The 22,425-nt window shown below is 33.7% G+C and overlaps 2 protein-coding genes across 3 annotated transcripts in view; one reads left to right on the forward strand and one right to left on the reverse strand.

Annotated features, from left to right (window-relative positions):
• Positions 1-1,576: 1,576 nt before the first annotated feature.
• Positions 1,577-22,425, reverse strand: part of LOC139481672 (metal cation symporter ZIP14-like) — a 50,462-nt gene continuing 29,613 nt past the window's right edge. For both annotated transcript variants that reach the window (XM_071265129.1, XM_071265128.1), the window contains 2 exons: positions 4,637-4,824; positions 1,577-1,767 (listed from right to left, as the gene is read on the reverse strand). In XM_071265129.1, the coding sequence (XP_071121230.1) occupies positions 1,612-1,767; positions 4,637-4,824 (344 nt within the window). In that variant the 3' untranslated portion in view covers positions 1,577-1,611. The remainder of the gene's footprint in view (positions 1,768-4,636; positions 4,825-22,425) is intronic.
• Positions 15,695-19,097, forward strand: LOC139481663 (uncharacterized). The gene is made up of 2 exons (XM_071265116.1): positions 15,695-18,727; positions 18,946-19,097. Exon 1 carries the CDS (start codon positions 15,701-15,703, stop codon positions 18,437-18,439), a length of 2,739 nt encoding a protein of 912 aa, XP_071121217.1. The 5' UTR covers positions 15,695-15,700; the 3' UTR covers positions 18,440-18,727; positions 18,946-19,097.

The raw sequence follows: 22,425 nt of genomic DNA on the forward strand, positions 1-22,425 counted from the left end.
CGATGACAAACTGTTGCAAAAGTACATTGAAGCAAATAAGTTCAAAGGAGCGTAACTCCTAGAACAAAAATTGAATCGTAATTTCCTGTCAATATACACATCTACATAGTATGTCCTTATTATCTACAAAGTTTCATGAAATTCTGTTGTATGGTTTCAGAGAAGTTGCGATGACAAACTGTTGCAGTAGTACATTAAAGCAAATAAGATCAAAGGGGCTTAAGTCCGGGAAAAAATATTTGAATCGTAATTTCCTGTCGATATGCACATCTACGTAGAATGTCCTTATTATCTACAGTGTTTCATGAAATTCTGTTGTGTGGTTTCAGAGGAGTTGCGATGATAAGAAACAGGACTGATGGACAGACGGACTGATGAACGGACGGACTGACGGATGGACAGACGGTTCAAAAACATTATACCCTTCTCAACTTCGTTGCATGGGGTATAATTAGGCTTATGTTGTGGATATTGTATTAGCAAAACACAAAGCGCTATAAAACATCTAGCATGTTAAATATATGATGATTAGTGAAAAAATATATAATATAGTACATGACTTGACTGGAATTCAACTAGAACTGGCCTCGCAGATAAATTTTTTATACTTCGTCATACTTTAAGTGTAACTATCTACGGCAACTGGATCTTTTAAAATGTAAAATAGATTATTTTGCATCTTTCTATACCTTGGTTAAAAGGAAGAAATTGTATCATCTTTAACAATGGAACTATTTGTTTTTTACTTCCTGTATTTTATAGACAGATAAAAGTGCCACATATCAGTTGCATTACAGATAATATTTATATAAAATAATATACATAAACCCTCCTTATTTTTCAATATGAAAAAGAAAGTTTTAATTTAACTCATCATGCTCATTGGTTTGATGCCAAAATTTCTTGTAGAAATTATTTTATAAAAATAGTGACCTAAGTCTGATATATAATATCTATACAGATGTGACTAGGCAGCTTTCATTGAATTGTGAGGGTCAAACAGTCTTCCTTGAATTGTCTTGATTTTTTTAAAAATATCACAGGAAAGCCCTTTCATATTCACAATATAAAAACTTATTGTAGAAATATAACTTTGCATTCACTTAAAGAACATGTATACGTCAATAACTATCGTGTGTGATATGAGAATCACCTATGACTATGAATGAATAGAAAATAATAATTTGGCATTAATGTAATACAATCATAGATACTAAAATGTGATGAACTTTAGTTATCCCTCCTTACTGTTTCAAACAGTACTGATGTATGATTAAAATAAATATATATATATATCCCACATTACATTCTTAAACTTTGTTTACAATGTTATTATTTATCAAATGATGATTTTCCACTCCATTTTTTCAACTTCACTTTCACATTTGATTTCTACTCCACAAATATAATAGAATTATTAATATAAAGTGTTATAAACTATAATAATCCCTCCTTTTCCAACTGTTTCAAAAGGTAATAATCTTGTTTGAGTTAAATAAACATCCCACATTACACACTAAAACTTTCATCCACATAGTTTTAATTTAATCTTCATTTCAAACATTCAATTTTCCCCTTTCTTTTCTTAACAGAAAGCGAAATATTACCACTTCATTTTTGGAAGTTAATTTCTCCTCCATAAATAGACATTATTAATATAACAGTGAATCCGAAAACCAATCCAACGTTCTGTAGAATAAAGATCTGCAATGAACCTATATTCTTTTTATTTTCTTCTGACTCTGCTGCACTATTCATTTCTGGCATCTGGAACAGAATAAATAAATTTGTCAGGTTGTTAATTCACAGATTTGGCATTATTGATATCTAGCAAAAAAAAAATTGTTTTGCTGAATTCTGTACAAAGGGCTGTTCTGTCTCTGCAAAAAAAAATCAGTGAAGTGCAACTAATCAAAAACACAAGCTGTAACTCATTATAGTAGATTAACAAACTAAAAACCAGATGATCCACAGGGCGCTGCTTTATACAACCGCAGAGTTAGAACCCTGAACATTGGGGCAAGTATGGACACAACATTCAAGCTTGATACAGCTCTGAATTTGGATTGTGATTAAATAGTTGACACAAGACAGGTTTCTGACACATAATGAATGTGGTCTAAGAACTTAAACTTAAAAACTTTAAATTTTAAATTGGACATTACCTATTATGGTCCAATATCCAAAATCTAAATACATGGTTAGATTCAGCATATCAAAGAACCCAAAGAATCCAATTTTTGATGAAATCAAATAAAGTTCAATTTTCGACCCTTTAGACCTCAATGTGGACCAATCTGATAACCGGGCCCAAACATCAAAAATCTAAATACATGGTTAGATTAAACATATATCAAAAAAACCCATATATACAATTTTTGTTGAAATCAAACAAAGTTTAATTTTGAACTGCAATTTTGACCAACTTGAAAACTGGGCCTATAATCAACAATCTAAATACAGGTTTAGATTCAGCATATCAAAGAACCCCAAGGATTCAATTTTTGTTGATATCAAACAAAGTTTAATTTTGGACCACGATTTGGACCAACATGAAAACTGGGTCCATAATAAAAATTATAAGTACTTTTTTAGATTCAGCATATCAAAGAACCCCAAGGATTCAATTTTTGTTGAAATCAAACAAAGTTTAATTTTTGATCACGATTTGGACCAACTTGAAAACTGGGCCAATAATAAAAAATCTAAGTACATGCTTAGATTCAGCATATCAAAGAACCCCAAGGATTCAATTTTTGTTGAAATCAAACAAAGTTTAATTTTGGACCACGATTTGGACCAACATGAAAACTGAGCCGATAATAAAAAATCTAAGTACATGTTTAGATTCAGCATATCAAAGAACCCCAAGGATTCAATTTTTGTTGATATCAAACAAAGTTTAATTTTGGACCACGATTTGGACCAACATGAAAACTGGGCCAATAATAAAAATTATAAGTACATGTTTAGATTCAGCATATCAAAGAACCCCAAGGATTCAATTTTTGTTGAAATCAAAAACAAAGTTTAATTTTGGACCACGATTTGGACCAACTTGAAAACTGGGCCAATAATAAAAAAAATCTAAGTACATGTATAGATTCAGCATATCAAAGAACCCCAAGAATTCATTTTTTGTTAAAATCAAACTTATTTTAATTTTGGACCCTTTGGACCTTAATGTAGACCAATTTGAAAATGGGACCAAAAATTAAGAATCTACATACACAGTTAGATTCAGCATATCAAAGAACCCCAAATATTTTTTTTTTTTATGAATTCAAACAATGTTTAATTTTATTCCTAAACTGTTGAGACCAAAACTCCCAAAATCAAACCCAACCTTCTTTTTATGGTCATAGACCTTGTGTTTAAATTTCATAGATTTCTATTTACTTCTACTTAGAAATGGTGCGAAACCCAAGAAAAATGCTTATTTTGGCCCCTTTTAGGCCCCAAATTCCTAAACTGTTGGGACCTCAACTCCCAAAATCAATCCCAACCTTCCTTTTGTGTTCATAAACCTTGTGTTTAAATTTCATTGATTTCTATTTACTTATTCTAAAGTTATTGTGCGAAAACCAAGAATAATGCTTATTTGTGCCCTTTTTTGGTCAATAATTCCTTAACTGTTGGGACCAAAACTTCCAAAATCAATCCCAACCTTCCTTTTGTGGTCATAAACCTTGTGTCAAAATTTCATAGATTTCTATTTACTTAAACTAAAGTTATAGTGCGAAAACTAAGAAAATACTTATTTTGGCCTATTTTGGCTCCTAATTCCCAAACTAGTGCGAAAACCAAAAGTCTTCGGACGCCATCGACGACGGACGACGAAGACGCCAACGTGATACCAATATACGACCAAAAATATTTCAATTTTTGCGGTCTTATAATTAGATCCATATATGAAGGTGATTAGAAAGAAAGACTGTATAACTGTTCGTTGCTTAATGACAGAATGACTGAATGACAGATAAGGGTAAAACTATATGGCCCCGACCATTTTGTGGCCAGGAAATAAAAAGCTAAAGTGGAAATCACACACAGAGTGACGCCTTTTATCCAACTGGAATCTACAATTAATAATGAACTGAGTACAACTAGTAATCAGAATGAAAATCTTGCTCTTGGTCATTTGATCTGGTGGAGAGTTGTCTCATTATCAATCATAACTACATCTTTTTATTTTTATATCTTCATTGGAAGTTCTCAACCTTTGACATACTTCTGAGATAAGATTGCCTTTTCGGATTTCCTGGAATAGACCTTTAATTATAGATTTAATTTAATCAATTCACTTTTAATTTTTTATTTTTTTACATAAAATTTTATTGACAGACTACAGTGTAGATAATAATGTAAAGTTAGAATTATCTCCCCTTAAATTCTTCTCAAACGAGAATGTGTCCATAGTACACAGATGCCTCACTGGCAATATCATTTTCTATGTTCATTGGACTATGCAATTGAGAGATAAAAACTCAAATTTGGCATTAAAATTAGGAAGATCATATCATAGGGAACAGATGTACTTAATTTCAAATTGATTGGACTTCAACGAATGGATGCACAGACCAGAAAACATAATGCCCATCTACTATCGTTGGTAGGACTTAAAAACCTAACATACCATGTCAACCAATGATATATACAGGAACATTCCAGCTGCTATTGCAAACACCCAGTCATGTGCTGTTGTATTCTCTCCCAGTAATATACCAACAATGAGACCAAAATAACACATACAGGCTGATAGGAAATTATACATCAGAGCCTTCTTCACAGTCATTCCTGAATTCAACAGGATTGCAAAATCACCTGAAAGTTAAAAAAAAAATAACACATTGAAGATGTTCAAATGTCTCACTTAGACACAATACACAAAATCACATACTAGATGAGCGTCTTATTTGAGCTAAACAATATTAGATTCATACAAATAAATAAGAAAATCAATTAATTCAAGATATTGTAAATGTGAACATCTTTATTAAAATTCCACCAGTCAAAATCCTAGAGTTGTGTTTGTGTTTATCTTAAGTTAGAATGGATGATATCCAACATCTTATGATACATTTAATGTAGTTATTATCTTAAGTTTGAATGGATGATATCCAACACTTATGATACATTTAATGTAGTTATTATCTTAATTTTGAATGGATGATATCCAACATCTTATGATACATTTAATGTAGTTATTATCTTAAGTTTGAATGGATGATATCCAACATCTTATGATACATTTAATGTATTTATTATCTTAAGTTTGAATGGATGATATCCAACATCTTATGATACATTTAATGTAGTTATTATCTTAAGTTTGAATGGATGATATCCAACATCTTATGATACATTTAATGTAGTTATTATCTTAAGTTTGAATGGATGATATCCAACATCTTATGATACATTTAATGTAGTTATTATCTTAAGTTTGAATGGATGATATCCAACATCTTATGATACATTTAATGTAGTTATTATCTTAAGTTTGAATGGAAGATATCCAACACTTATGATACATTTAATGTAGTTATTATCTTAATTTTGAATGGATGATATCCAACATATTATGATACATTTAATGTAGTTATTATCTTAAGTTTGAATGGATGATATCCAACATCTTATGATACATTTAATGTAGTTATTATCTTAAGTTTGAATGGATGATATCCCACATCTTATGATACATTTAATGTAGTTATTATCTTAAGTTTGAATGGATGATATCCCACATCGTATGATACATTTAATGTAGTTATTATCTTAAGTTTGAATGGATGATATCCAACATCTTATGATACATTTAATGTAGTTATTATCTTAAGTTTGAATGGATGATATCCAACATCTTATGATACATTTAATGTAGTTATTATCTTAAGTTTGAATGGATGATATCCAACATCTTATGATACATTTAATGTAGTTATTATCTTAAGTTTGAATGGATGATATCCAACATCTTATGATACATTTAATGTAGTTATTATCTTAAGTTTGAATGGATGATATCCAACACTTATGATACATTTAATGTAGTTATTATCTTAATTTTGAATGGATGATATCCAACATATTATGATACATTTAATGTAGTTATTATCTTAAGTTTGAATGGATGATATCCAACATCTTATGATACATTTAATGTAGTTATTATCTTAAGTTTGAATGGATGATATCCCACATCTTATGATACATTTAATGTAGTTATTATCTTAAGTTTGAATGGATGATATCCCACATCTTATGATACATTTAATGTAGTTATTATCTTAAGTTTGAATGGATGATATCCCACATCTTATGATACATTTAATGTAGTTATTATCTTAAGTTTGAATGGATGATATCCCACATCTTATGATACATTTAATGTAGTTATTATCTTAAGTTTGAATGGATGATATCCAACATCTTATGATACATTTAATGTAGTTATTATCTTAAGTTTGAATGGATGATATCCCACATCTTATGATACATTTAATGTAGTTATTATCTTAAGTTTGAATGGATGATATCCAACATCTTATGATACATTTAATGTAGTTATTATCTTAAGTTTGAATGGATGATATCCCACATCTTATGATACATTTAATGTAGTTATTATCTTAAGTTTGAATGGATGATATCCCACATCTTATGATACATTTAATGTAGTTATTATCTTAAGTTTGAATGGATGATATCCCACATCTTATTATACATTTAATGTCTACAAGTTACAGTTATTATCTTAAGTTAGAATGGATGATATCCAACATCTTCTGATACATTTAATGTAGTTATTATCTTAAGTTTGAATGGATGATATCCCACATCTTATGATACATTTAATGTAGTTATTATCTTAAGTTTGAATGGATGATATCCCACATCTTATTATACATTTAATGTCTACAAGTTACAGTTATTATCTTAAGTTAGAATGGATGATATCCAACATCTTCTGATACATTTAATGTAGTTATTATCTTAAGTTTGAATGGATGATATCCCACATCTTATGATACATTTAATGTAGTTATTATCTTAAGTTTGAATGGATGATATCCCACATCTTCTGATACATTTAATGTAGTTATTATCTTAAGTTTGAATGGATGATATCCCACATCTTATTATACATTTAATGTCTACAAGTTACAGTTATTATCTTAAGTTAGAATGGATGATATCCAACATCTTCTGATACATTTAATGTAGTTATTATCTTAAGTTTGAATGGATGATATCCCACATCTTATGATACATTTAATGTAGTTATTATCTTAAGTTTGAATGGATGATATCCCACATCTTATGATACATTTAATGTAGTTATTATCTTAAGTTTGAATGGATGATATCCCACATCTTATGATACATTTAATGTAGTTATTATCTTAAGTTTGAATGGATGATATCCCACATCTTATGATACATTTAATGTAGTTATTATCTTAAGTTTGAATGGATGATATCCCACATCTTATGATACATTTAATGTAGTTATTATCTTAAGTTTGAATGGATGATATCCCACATCTTATTATACATTTAATGTCTACAAGTTACAGTTATTATCTTAAGTTAGAATGGATGATATCCAACATCTTCTGATACATTTAATGTAGTTATTATCTTAAGTTTGGATGGATGATATCCCACATCTTATTATACATTTAATGTCTACAAGTTACAGTTATTATCTTAAGTTAGAATGGATGATATCCAACATCTTCTGATACATTTAATGTAGTTATTATCTTAAGTTTGAATGGATGATATCCCACATCTTATGATACATTTAATGTAGTTATTATCTTAAGTTTGAATGGATGATATCCCACATCTTATTATACATTTAATGTCTACAAGTTACAGTTATTATCTTAAGTTAGAATGGATGATATCCAACATCTTCTGATACATTTAATGTAGTTATTATCTTAAGTTTGAATGGATGATATCCCACATCTTATGATACATTTAATGTAGTTATTATCTTAAGTTTGAATGGATGATATCCCACATCTTATGATACATTTAATGTAGTTATTATCTTAAGTTTGAATGGATGATATCCCACATCTTATGATACATTTAATGTAGTTATTATCTTAAGTTTGAATGGATGATATCCCACATCTTATGATACATTTAATGTAGTTATTATCTTAAGTTTGAATGGATGATATCCCACATCTTATTATACATTTAATGTCTACAAGTTACAGTTATTATCTTAAGTTAGAATGGATGATATCCAACATCTTCTGATACATTTAATGTAGTTATTATCTTAAGTTTGAATGGATGATATCCCACATCTTATTATACATTTAATGTCTACAAGTTACAGTTATTATCTTAAGTTAGAATGGATGATATCCAACATCTTCTGATACATTTAATGTAGTTATTATCTTAAGTTTGAATGGATGATATCCCACATCTTATTATACATTTAATGTCTACAAGTTACAGTTATTATCTTAAGTTAGAATGGATGATATCCAACATCTTCTGATACATTTAATGTAGTTATTATCTTAAGTTTGAATGGATGATATCCAACATCTTATGATACATTTAATGTAGTTATTATCTTAAGTTTGAATGGATGATATCCCACATCGTATGATACATTTAATGTAGTTATTATCTTAAGTTTGAATGGATGATATCCAACATCTTCTGATACATTTAATGTAGTTATTATCTTAAGTTTGAATGGATGATATCCCACATCTTATGATACATTTAATGTAGTTATTATCTTAAGTTTGAATGGATGATATCCAACACTTATGATACATTTAATGTAGTTATTATCTTAATTTTGAATGGATGATATCCAACATATTATGATACATTTAATGTAGTTATTATCTTAAGTTTGAATGGATGATATCCAACATCTTATGATACATTTAATGTAGTTATTATCTTAAGTTTGAATGGATGATATCCCACATCTTATGATACATTTAATGTAGTTATTATCTTAAGTTTGAATGGATGATATCCCACATCTTATGATACATTTAATGTAGTTATTATCTTAAGTTTGAATGGATGATATCCCACATCTTATGATACATTTAATGTAGTTATTATCTTAAGTTTGAATGGATGATATCCCACATCTTATGATACATTTAATGTAGTTATTATCTTAAGTTTGAATGGATGATATCCAACATCTTATGATACATTTAATGTAGTTATTATCTTAAGTTTGAATGGATGATATCCCACATCTTATGATACATTTAATGTAGTTATTATCTTAAGTTTGAATGGATGATATCCAACATCTTATGATACATTTAATGTAGTTATTATCTTAAGTTTGAATGGATGATATCCCACATCTTATGATACATTTAATGTAGTTATTATCTTAAGTTTGAATGGATGATATCCCACATCTTATGATACATTTAATGTAGTTATTATCTTAAGTTTGAATGGATGATATCCCACATCTTATTATACATTTAATGTCTACAAGTTACAGTTATTATCTTAAGTTAGAATGGATGATATCCAACATCTTCTGATACATTTAATGTAGTTATTATCTTAAGTTTGAATGGATGATATCCCACATCTTATGATACATTTAATGTAGTTATTATCTTAAGTTTGAATGGATGATATCCCACATCTTATTATACATTTAATGTCTACAAGTTACAGTTATTATCTTAAGTTAGAATGGATGATATCCAACATCTTCTGATACATTTAATGTAGTTATTATCTTAAGTTTGAATGGATGATATCCCACATCTTATTATACATTTAATGTCTACAAGTTACAGTTATTATCTTAAGTTAGAATGGATGATATCCAACATCTTCTGATACATTTAATGTAGTTATTATCTTAAGTTTGAATGGATGATATCCCACATCTTATGATACATTTAATGTAGTTATTATCTTAAGTTTGAATGGATGATATCCCACATCTTATGATACATTTAATGTAGTTATTATCTTAAGTTTGAATGGATGATATCCCACATCTTATGATACATTTAATGTAGTTATTATCTTAAGTTTGAATGGATGATATCCCACATCTTATGATACATTTAATGTAGTTATTATCTTAAGTTTGAATGGATGATATCCCACATCTTATGATACATTTAATGTAGTTATTATCTTAAGTTTGAATGGATGATATCCCACATCTTATTATACATTTAATGTCTACAAGTTACAGTTATTATCTTAAGTTAGAATGGATGATATCCAACATCTTCTGATACATTTAATGTAGTTATTATCTTAAGTTTGAATGGATGATATCCCACATCTTATTATACATTTAATGTCTACAAGTTACAGTTATTATCTTAAGTTAGAATGGATGATATCCAACATCTTCTGATACATTTAATGTAGTTATTATCTTAAGTTTGAATGGATGATATCCCACATCTTATGATACATTTAATGTAGTTATTATCTTAAGTTTGAATGGATGATATCCCACATCTTATTATACATTTAATGTCTACAAGTTACAGTTATTATCTTAAGTTAGAATGGATGATATCCAACATCTTCTGATACATTTAATGTAGTTATTATCTTAAGTTTGAATGGATGATATCCCACATCTTATGATACATTTAATGTAGTTATTATCTTAAGTTTGAATGGATGATATCCCACATCTTATGATACATTTAATGTAGTTATTATCTTAAGTTTGAATGGATGATATCCCACATCTTATGATACATTTAATGTAGTTATTATCTTAAGTTTGAATGGATGATATCCCACATCTTATGATACATTTAATGTAGTTATTATCTTAAGTTTGAATGGATGATATCCCACATCTTATTATACATTTAATGTCTACAAGTTACAGTTATTATCTTAAGTTAGAATGGATGATATCCAACATCTTCTGATACATTTAATGTAGTTATTATCTTAAGTTTGAATGGATGATATCCCACATCTTATTATACATTTAATGTCTACAAGTTACAGTTATTATCTTAAGTTAGAATGGATGATATCCAACATCTTCTGATACATTTAATGTAGTTATTATCTTAAGTTTGAATGGATGATATCCCACATCTTATTATACATTTAATGTCTATATTCTGCATCACATACGCAACTATATTTACTATAAAGTTTATTGGATTGAATTTTCAGACATTCATATTTTCCGGAAATAATCTGGACTTATCCGTATTTCCACTACCGTTTACTTTCTCTTCCTCACCTGTCTATTGCAAATGGATGCCACGACAAATCTGCTCCTGTGGATATTGTGACAAATCACCGTCAAGTACGTTTCAAATCGATTATAAACTGTTAAATATATATACCGTTAATTCCGTTAACTTGAATTCCACGTTTATTCGACAAATACGAACTGTAATTGTTTATTTCTATGAATTGACCTGAGAATTCTACTTTCGTTTTTGACTTGATATTATTACTGCATTGAACACTCATATATTTCTTTCGTACATATTGTAAATATTGTATTTTTATTTCTTTCAGTTTACCAAACAATACACACTCTGTAAAAACTCCTGTACCTATTCTGGTGGAATTATAATCTACAATCTTCACACACAAGTTGTTATTCTTTATAATTTGCCGAGATTGCGATACAGTCCCATGGTTATACTAGCTGAGTCAGGCTCAGCATAGTAAATTGACGACAACCTGTCTTTACATATCCAGACAAGGAACGACAACGTAGCAACGTACATACGTACATACCTTTACACTGACAGTGGACTACATATCTTGTGTGAACTCGACAGCAACCCAACAACGTTGAGTCAACATGGATCCCAGTCATGTAGAACAACAAGAAGAGATTCAGCCCCAAGAAGGAGATGTCCCTGAACTATTAGAAAATCCGTCTAATACATCACAGTCAGATGAAACTCCCGAGGCTAGGCGAGTACGTGACCTCACGGAAAAAGGACAAGGGGCTTTCACTGAAAAACGTGACAAGTTCTGTCAGGAACTAGAGGCTCTCTGGGCAGACATTGAATCCCAGTTATTGGAAGTAACAACGCCTCCTAACGATCTCCAGCAACTCCTAACAGTCCAGGACAAACTTGTTAAAGCCTGTAATAATTATCGTAGGCTCACAGATGAATACCTAGACTTTCTGAAAAGGACCCGAACATTGGAGAGTCAAAAAGAAATTGATGCATGTAAACTCTCTTTGGATTTACATCTGTCCAAAGTGGAGCTAGTTATGGAAAAACTACACGAGCATCGCCTCGCTCTAACAAAGGCCAAATCCACTAAAACAAAGACCTCAAGGGGTAAGAAAACCTCGCACAGCGGTAGCTCTAACGTGTCAGACATGTCAAGCCTGGCACGGAGAAAGCGAGCCAAGGCAGAGGCTGCAAAGTCTAAGATAGCATTTGTCGAAAAACATGCCCTTATCCTACAACAGGAAGCAATGTTAGAAGAACAAGCCCTGTTCAGACAAAATGAAATGGAACAGGAAGCAGCACGCAAAAAAGCTGAAATGGAACAGGAAGCAGCACACAAAAAGGCTGAAATGGAACAGGAAGCCAGTCGTAAACAGGCAGAAATGGAGCAAGAAGTCGCTCAACGTAAACATGAGGCCGCACAGAGAACAGTTCAGCTAGAACAGGAGGCTGCTCACAGAAAAGTGCAATTAGAACAAGAGGCCGCTCACAGAAAAACTCAATTAGAACAAGAAGCTATGCGCAGGAAGGCTCAAATGCAACAAGAAGCCGCACGAGTAAGCCGAGAAAAGGCCGAGCTTAAAGCCAAATTTAACCTGCTTGAAGCACAAAGAGAAGCTGCAGCCGCAGAAGCCGAGGCTCGTATCCTGGAATACGATGATAGCCAAGCGTATAGCGATCTCCCTGACGAAAAGGAAGACCCGCTCCAGCGTGTGCAAGATTTCGTTAATAAACTTCCTGTATCAACTGTTGTTAAGGAAGTAACAGGACCTCAAAAGAAAAAACAAATTCCTGTTAAGATCGAGCTGAGTCACGAAGCACCAGCGTTCGTGCCATCCGTGGTATCGAACTTGCTGTCACGGACATCTGCCGTCTTGCCTTCCGATAATAAGTCACCGGAAGTTACCTTTATCCCAGATCTGGGATTAGTAACCGGCATACAAAAACTAGGTCTTTCAGATGAGAGCCCTACTGAACACCAAAAACAGGGTGTTAAAGAAGCGATCCCTGTCTTACGCACAAAACAAGACGTTATAGAAGAGATCCCTGTTTCGCACAAAAAACAAGACGTAATAGAAGAGATCCCTGTTGCACACCAGCAACAAATCAACCTTACATCAGAGATAACTAGATTCCTCTTACGCAAGGACCTGCTTTTCTCCCGATTAACAAGCTTTAACGATCGGGCAGAATCCTTTCATACTTGGAAAGCAAGCTTCAAGAACGTGACTGATGAGTTACAAGTCTCTGACTCAGAACAGATCGATTTACTGATCAAGTGGCTCGGTCCAGAGTCTGCTAAACACGCCATTAGCATAAGAGCGTCGAACGCCAATAATCCTTCAATAGGTATACAGAGACTATGGAAGAGGCTTGACGAGCGGTATGGTGCTCCAGAAATGTTGGAAGCCTCTCTCATGAGTAAACTTGCCAAATTCCCTACATTGACGAATAAGGACAACGCACGTCTCTACGAACTGTCTGACATTCTATCAGAAATAGAATATCACAAGGAAAATCCCAAGCTGGGATGTTTGCTAGCATACTTTGACTCTTCGTCCGGGATAAATCCAATTGTTGAAAAATTACCGTACGGACTCCAAGAAAAGTGGACAACGAGGGCTACAAGATACAAGTCTAAATATGAAGTTGCCTTTCCACCTTTCACAGAATTCTCTGCCTTCATCAGGGAAATAAGCAAAACAAAGAACGATCCTGGGTTCATCTTTGGGTCAAAAGTCACACCAAATACAAAAGGTGCTGCGCCAAGGTCTACGTCTTACCCTAAGACTAAAGTTGGTGCTCATAAAACAGCAGTTGAGCAGCAATCTGGTGAAGCCAGCAAACAAGGTCTTTGTATTCTGCACAATACAAAGCATTCCTTAAATGAATGTCGAGCGTTCCGAGCCAAGTCAATAGAGGAGCGCAAAGGTCTTTTAAAAGAAAACAATGTATGTTACAAGTGTTGTGATTCTACCACACACAGGAGCCGGGAATGCAATGCACGCATAAATTGTAAAGAATGTGGAAGTAAACAACACACTACCGCACTTCACATCACTAGACCACAGCAACCTGCAAGTTCTCAATCTAGCCCGTCTAAGCAAGCCTACGGCGGGGAGCCTTTAGAATCGGCTGAAACTAAGGCAACCTCAGTTAACTCTACCTGTACTGAGATCTGCAAAGATACATATAGCGGGAAATCTTGTGCTAAAATACTGCCTGTGAATGTTTATCACAAAGATAACCAGGACAAAGTTATTCGCATGTACGCCATCATTGATGACCAAAGCAACCGGTCACTAGCATCGCCCGAATTCTTTAATCTTTTCGACGTCAAAGATAAACCGGAGAACTATACTTTATCAACATGCTCCGGCAAAGTAGTCACCTCCGGGAAAAGAGGAAGAGGTTTCATCATGGAATCAATCAACTGTAATGACAAGTTTGACCTTCCTGTACTGATTGAATGTGATCATATTCCAAATAATAGGGACGAAATACCTACTCCTGAAGTAACAATGCATCACCCTCATTTAAAAGAACTTAGGGGTAGCATTCCACCTATAGAGAAAAATTGGCAAATTCTTCTCTTAATTGGCAGAGACCTTATAGAGGCACACCATGTCCTCGACCAGCGCATAGGACCACCCAGAACTCCATATGCACAACAATTGAAACTTGGTTGGGTAGTGATAGGAGAAACCTGCATTAACAAGCAGCATGTTCCTCTTGAGTTAAATGTTAAAATAACCAACATTTTACCTACAGGACAACCTTCAACCTTTCAACCATGCACAAGCAAGTTTGACATCCGGGAAAACTACACAGACCCTGTAACGAAAGATTTACAATCGCCACTCTTTGAAAAAACAAGGGACGATGATAAGCCTGGACAGTCATATGAGGACAAAATGTTCATGAAACAGATGGACAACGAATTTGTCAGAGACTCGAAAGGAAGTTGGGTAGCACCGTTACCGTTCCGAGTGCCAAGACAGCCATTGCCAAGCAACAGACCCCAGGCTCTTCACCGTGCTAACATGTTAGACGCCAGTCTGAATAGAAACCCAGTGAAGCGGGAACATTTTCTTACTTTTATGAGTAAAATCTTAGATAATAATCATGCAGAGCTCGCTCCACCATTGCACGAACATGAGGAGTGCTGGTATTTGCCATTGTTTGGTGTTTACCATCCGAAGAAACCCGATCAGATAAGAGGTGTGTTTGATTCTTCCGCCAAATGTAACGGAGTTTCACTTAACAGCGTCCTGCTCACAGGTCCAGACTTGACCAATGATCTCTTGGGAGTATTGCTGCGTTTCAGGAAAGAAATGGTCGCAGTTACTGCAGACGTTCAACATATGTTTCACTGCTTTGTTGTCAGAAAAGACCACCGTAATTATCTGAGATTTTTATGGCATAAAGACAATGACCTACAGAAGAACTTTGTCGAATACCGCATGAGAGTTCATGTTTTCGGAAATAGTCCGTCACCTGCCGTTGCTACGCTTGGACTCAGAAAAGCAGCTCAAGCATCAGAACAAGAGTTTGGCAGTCACGTGACTAGCTTTGTTACAAGAGACTTCTATGTCGACGACGGTCTAACGTCATGTCCTACTAAAGAGGAAGCTGTTAAGCTCATGAAGGATACACAGCAAGCATTAGCAAAATATGGAAACTTACGCCTTCACAAGTTTGCCTCTAATTGTGCGGAAGTTATGTCTGCATTTCATGCCAGTGATTTGGCTTCAAATCTTAAAGATCTAGACTTAGAATGCGACAGCAAACCCCTACAACGTAGTCTTGGTCTCAGCTGGGACGTAAACACTGATAACGTCTTATTTCAATTATCATCAGAAAACAAACCGATCACTCGGAGAGGAATTTTATCAACGATAAACAGTCTCTACGATCCTCTGGGATTTTTGGCTCCGGTGATTATACAAGGGAAACTCCTATTAAGGAAAATAGTATCAGAAACAGTCGATTGGGACCAACCTCTCACTGATGAGACAGCAGATGAGTGGAAATCTTGGAGAGATACTCTAATTGCTATCGAAACATTGCGCATTCCACGTACCTACGTGCCGTATCTTAGCAAAACCACCACAAAAGAGTTACATGTCTTCTCTGATGCATCAGAAAAAGCCATAGCAGCTGTTGCATATCTACGCACAACCGATAGTAGTGGTGAACCAAACATAGGTTTCATTCTTGGGAAAGCTAAAGTTGCACCAACAAGTGGTCATACTATTCCACGCCTTGAACTATCTGCTGCAGTATTAGCAGTCGAGATAACACAGACCATCATGGATAATTTAGATTTACATATAGACACCGTAAAATTCTACACAGACAGTAAAGTAGTCCTAGGCTACATCAGTAACGAGACAAGAAGGTTCTTTATCTATGTCGCCAATCGAGTAGAGAAAATAAGAAAATTTAGCTCTCCAAGTCAATGGAATTATGTATCAACTAACCGTAATCCCGCAGACTCGGGAACAAGGTCCGTACCAGCCCATGCAATTCACGGCAGCGAATGGTTACTGGGACCAAAACAACTTCTTTCCTCAGAACAGAAAAATTCTGAAGACATATACCAGCTAATAGAACCAGAAGAAGATGGAGAAATCCGTGCAACTGTTAATGTTGCAAAAACATTTTCCACACCTGAGCATAAGGGTATCGGAACTGATAGATTCAATCGATTCTCAAACTGGACATCACTTGTGCGAGCGATAGCCTTTTTGGAACGTTTCTCCCGTTTACACGGGTCAAAACAGACAGCACCAGTGACTTCTCTGGAAGGCTTTTCGAATGCCGAAAATTTCATCTTAATATCTGCTCAATATGAAGTTTACGGAGATGAAATAGATTGCATTAAACGTCAGGAACAAATTCATAAGCGGAGTCCGATAGCTAACCTTAATCCGTTTTTGGACGAACGAGGACTTTTACGAGTAGGAGGCCGTATCGCCAAATCTGACTTAAACCTCCGTGAAAAGAAACCATTGATCGTCCCTGGACGCCATCATATAGCGACATTATTAGTTCGACACTACCACAACAAGATAAAACATCAAGGTCGCCATTTCACAGATGGAGCGATTCGATCCGCAGGATTTTGGATCGTAGGAGCAAAACGCTTGATCTCATCTATTATTCACAAATGTGTGACATGCCGCAAACTCAGAGGAAAAACCGAGTATCAAATTATGTCTGATTTGCCAGAGGACCGTCTTGAACCTTCACCTCCGTTTACTAACGTTGGAATAGACACTTTTGGACCCTGGACAATTGTTTCACGTAAAACACGTGGTGGATACGCCAACTCAAAGCGTTGGGCAATTTTATTCACATGCTTAGTGACAAGAGCTATTCACATCGAATTAATCGAGGAAATGAGTTCTTCAGCCTTCATAAACGCTGTCAGGAGATTCACCGCTATAAGAGGCCAAGTTAAGATTTTCCGATCTGACCGTGGAACGAACTTTATCGGCGCAATCGACGATTTAAAGATTGACTCAATCAACGTTGAAGATGGACCCTTCAATAACTTTCTGTACAATTCTGGTACAACTTGGATCTTCAATCCGCCGCATTCGTCCCACATGGGTGGAGCCTGGGAAAGAATGATTGGTATCACTAGGAGAATTCTTGATTCTATGCTTCTTAACGCAGCCGGAAGAAGCCTAACACATGACGTGCTCAACACACTAATGGCAGAAGTTTCAGCAATAGTGAACTCTAGACCTCTGGTACCGGTATCAACAGATCCAGAGAATCCGTTAATATTAACTCCGGCTATGTTATTGACGCAGAAAACCGACTACATTTTCACTTCAGACCATCTTGGGGAATTCGACAAACGAGATCTCTGTCTTGCCGAATGGAGACGAGTACAGGCTCTAGCCAGTGTTTTCTGGTCCCGTTGGAGGAAGGAGTACCTGCCGTTACTACAACAACGACGAAAATGGACCGAAGATCGCCGTGATCTCATCGAAGGAGACGTCATTCTTCTAAAGGACAAAAACATTTGCCGTACCCAATGGCCCGTTGGAATTATAGTGAACTCATTTAAAAGTTCAGACGAACATGTCCGAAAAGCAGAAGTGCGAGTAATCGTTAATGGAAAAGCCACAACCTACACACGACCTATCGTGGACATGATTCTTCTCATAGAGAACACACATGTGTAATTATATGTATATATTTTGGATTAATATAGTGACATTCACATTTGGAATTATACTTTCTGGAATAGTGATATCAGGTAGATTTCAGACGGGGAGTATTCTGCATCACATACGCAACTATATTTACTATAAAGTTTATTGGATTGAATTTTCAGACATTCATATTTTCCGGAAATAATCTGGACTTATCCGTATTTCCACTACCGTTTACTTTCTCTTCCTCACCTGTCTATTGCAAATGGATGCCACGACAAATCTGCTCCTGTGGATATTGTGACAAATCACCGTCAAGTACGTTTCAAATCGATTATAAACTGTTAAATATATATACCGTTAATTCCGTTAACTTGAATTCCACGTTTATTCGACAAATACGAACTGTAATTGTTTATTTCTATGAATTGACCTGAGAATTCTACTTTCGTTTTTGACTTGATATTATTACTGCATTGAACACTCATATATTTCTTTCGTACATATTGTAAATATTGTATTTTTATTTCTTTCAGTTTACCAAACAATACACACTCTGTAAAAACTCCTGTACCTATTCTGGTGGAATTATAATCTACAATCTTCACACACAAGTTGTTATTCTTTATAATTTGCCGAGATTGCGATACAGTCCCATGGTTATACTAGCTGAGTCAGGCTCAGCATAGTCTACAAGTTACAGTTATTATCTTAAGTTAGAATGGATGATATCCAACATCTTCTGATACATTTAATGTAGTTATTATCTTAAGTTTGAATGGATGATATCCCACATCTTATGATACATTTAATGTAGTTATTATCTTAAGTTTGAATGGATGATATCCCACATCTTATGATACATTTAATGTAGTTATTATCTTAAGTTTGAATGGATGATATCCAACATCTTATGATACATTTAATGTAGTTATTATCTTAAGTTAGAATGGATGATATCCAACATCTTATGATACATTTAATGTAGTTATTATCTTAAGTTTGAATGGATGATATCCAACATCTTATGATACATTTAATGTAGTTATTATCTTAAGTTTGAATGGATGATATCCAACATCTTATGATACGCTTAATATAGTTATTATCTTAAGTTTGAATGGATGATATCCAACATCTCATGATACATTTAATGTAGTTATTATCTTAAGTTTGAATGGATGATATCCAACATCTCATGATACATTTAATGTAGTTATTATCTTAAGTTTGAATGGATGATATCCAACATCTTATGATACATTTAATGTAGTTATTATCTTAAGTTTGAATGGATGATATCCAACATCTTATGATACATTTAATGTAGTTATTATCTTAAGTTTGAATGGATGATATCCAACATCTTATGATACGCTTAATATAGTTATTATCTTAAGTTTGAATGGATGATATCCAACATCTTATGATACATTTAATGTAGTTATTATCTTAAGTTTGAATGGATGATATCCAACATCTTATGATACATTTAATGTAGTTATTACCTTAAGTTTGAATGGATGATATACAACATCTTATGATACATTTAATGTAGTTATTACCTTACTCTATAGTGTAAGTACTAGACATAAATACAACTAGATAAAATTTTATAAATTTGCAAACAATATATGCAGTGACATAGTTTTCTCTAACTCTATATCAAACACATAACAATAAATTTCAAAATACTCTAAAATTGAAAGTGACTTCTATTTTTTTTCAATAACAAACTTGTTTTTAACAGTGGCAATACAGACCAATGATATAAAGTTCATAAAAATCTGGTAGTATTGTTTGTGTGAAAGTGCTTACAACACCAGATGGAGAGACTGACAGACAGACGGGGGAAATCTTGAATATCTAGCTCCCCTGCTAAGCTTTGTGTGGGACAAAAAATAGTTATAAAAGGAGTCTGGCAGTTGAAAATGAAAAACAATTTTTAACAGTTGTCTTATTTTTGTCTCATGTATAGACGGGTTTATCTATAACTGACCTAGAAAACATAGGCGCATCCATTAACCTCTCACGTGACCGATCCGCCATTACAACCGTGAAAAATAACGCACGTGTATTGATCAAAACATTATTGATTTTCTGTTTACATTTGTATTTCCTTAATTTTCTTATTTATTTTACTATGAATATTGCCGAAAGTTATAACAAGGTGGAGGTATTTCTTGTGCAGTTAAAAGTTGTACAAATAATCGTAGAAAATTTCAGATGTGGAAAAACTCAATAAATAAAATATGTAACTATACAAGTTGTGCTGACTACACACAATACGTTTTAAAAAAAAAAAACAAAAAAAACTTGATACACTGGCAGACGAATGTTGACACGTCGTCAAACTTTAATTATCTATGAAAATTAGTCCGATGATTACAGTTCATCTGCCTCTGTTTGTATAGAATACCTTCACATCAGATGCGGATTCAGGATTTTGAAAAGGGGACCACGGGTCACCAAACAAGACACAATTTGTAGTAGAAGCGGTGAAAAAAAAAAATTTGATTCACCATGAAATAAGCTTCATAAGGGGGCTCGGGCACCCTCCTCAATCCGTTCCTGTACATTTCTTTAGATAATAACAATGAAACCTACACCGAGGCCACATGCAGTGTTACGTAGTTATAATCTGATACATATCAACCAAGTATGAAGAGAAGAATGTTTTTTATACATCATGATAGATGACTATCTGTGTGCTTCAAAATGGACAGTCGTTCCGACAACATAAGCTCAGACAAACATATTGCTAACAGACGAGTGAGGAGACGAGTAAGGAGCTCAAACTTTAATAAAAGGGGGAAACCAAGTTACCGTATAGACATATTACGCATCGTTCTGATGAGGTTAACACTTAGTTTGATATTTGGTTATTTGTGATGGCGCTTTCATATTTCGAAAAGAAGCGGCTTGTAAAATATTTTCATGATTCAGTGGTGTCAGTTCTTGATGAAAAACTTAGTTTTTGCAAACAGCATCCATAGACAAATCCCAAAAAAACTTACTATTAAGGGCATTATCTATAAACTTCGTCTTGATGGTCCATATATGAAGGTATGTCTGCTTAAAGTATATAGATATAGGAAGATGTGGTGTGAGTGCCAATGAGACAACTCTCCATCCAAATAACAGTTTATAAAAGTAAACCATTATAGGTCAATGTACGGCCTTTAACACGGAGCCTTGGCTCACACCGAACAACAAGCTATAAAGGGCCCCAAAATTACTAGTGTAAAACCATATATCCACTTTGTATACAGTATTTTCTGTTGAAACTTGATTTGAACTTTCCTCAGTCGATTATTATGTGCATGAATTATGAAATTTTACACGTTAGAAAAGATTTTTCAAAGGTCTTTGTGATCAAATAGATTACTAGAACCTACGGAAGCATAGCCATAATGCAACAACCAGAAATTCCGACAGTTCACTGAGAAGGATGATGGTCCAATATACATCCCTAATGTAATACTTTAATACTGTACTATATACATCGTGAATTTATAGAGGGGTATAATACCAATAGGTCTTCGACACATTGCGATAATCCCGCACCCGGAGGCGGGCTCCCGCTCGCCCGTAAAAAAAAGTTGTACTAGTTCAGTGAAATGGACGTCAAACTAAACTCCTAAGCATATAAATGAACTCACTTTAAAAAAAAATCATACAAGACTATAAACAAAGGCCTGAGGGTCCTGACTTGGACCAGGCGCAAAAATGAGGCGGGGTTAAACATGTTTAATGAGATCTCAACCCTTCCCTATACATCTAGCCAATGAAGATTAAACAAACACACAGCAATATGCAAAGTAAAACTCGGTTTAAAAGAAGTCCAGTAATTTTTCTGCAAAAGAAATCAAAATCCGGAACACTTATAATAACTATATGATAACATGGGTCGTAAAATTTCAAAACTTCTTCGGCCAAATTAAATCGCAAATTTAACATATGTCCCGACGCCATACGCAAACGTCACTCAATTTCTAGCAGTATACGTGAGTCGA

The sequence above is a fragment of the Mytilus edulis genome, chromosome 7 (assembly GCF_963676685.1).
Source record: "Mytilus edulis chromosome 7, xbMytEdul2.2, whole genome shotgun sequence".
In the NCBI taxonomy this organism is placed as follows: Eukaryota; Metazoa; Mollusca; class Bivalvia; order Mytilida; family Mytilidae; genus Mytilus; species Mytilus edulis.

Coding starts and splice junctions, on each gene's coding strand:
- LOC139481663 (XM_071265116.1), top strand. CDS start 15,701: ATGAGAGTTCATGTTTTCGGAAATAGTCCGTCACCTGCCGTTGCTACG.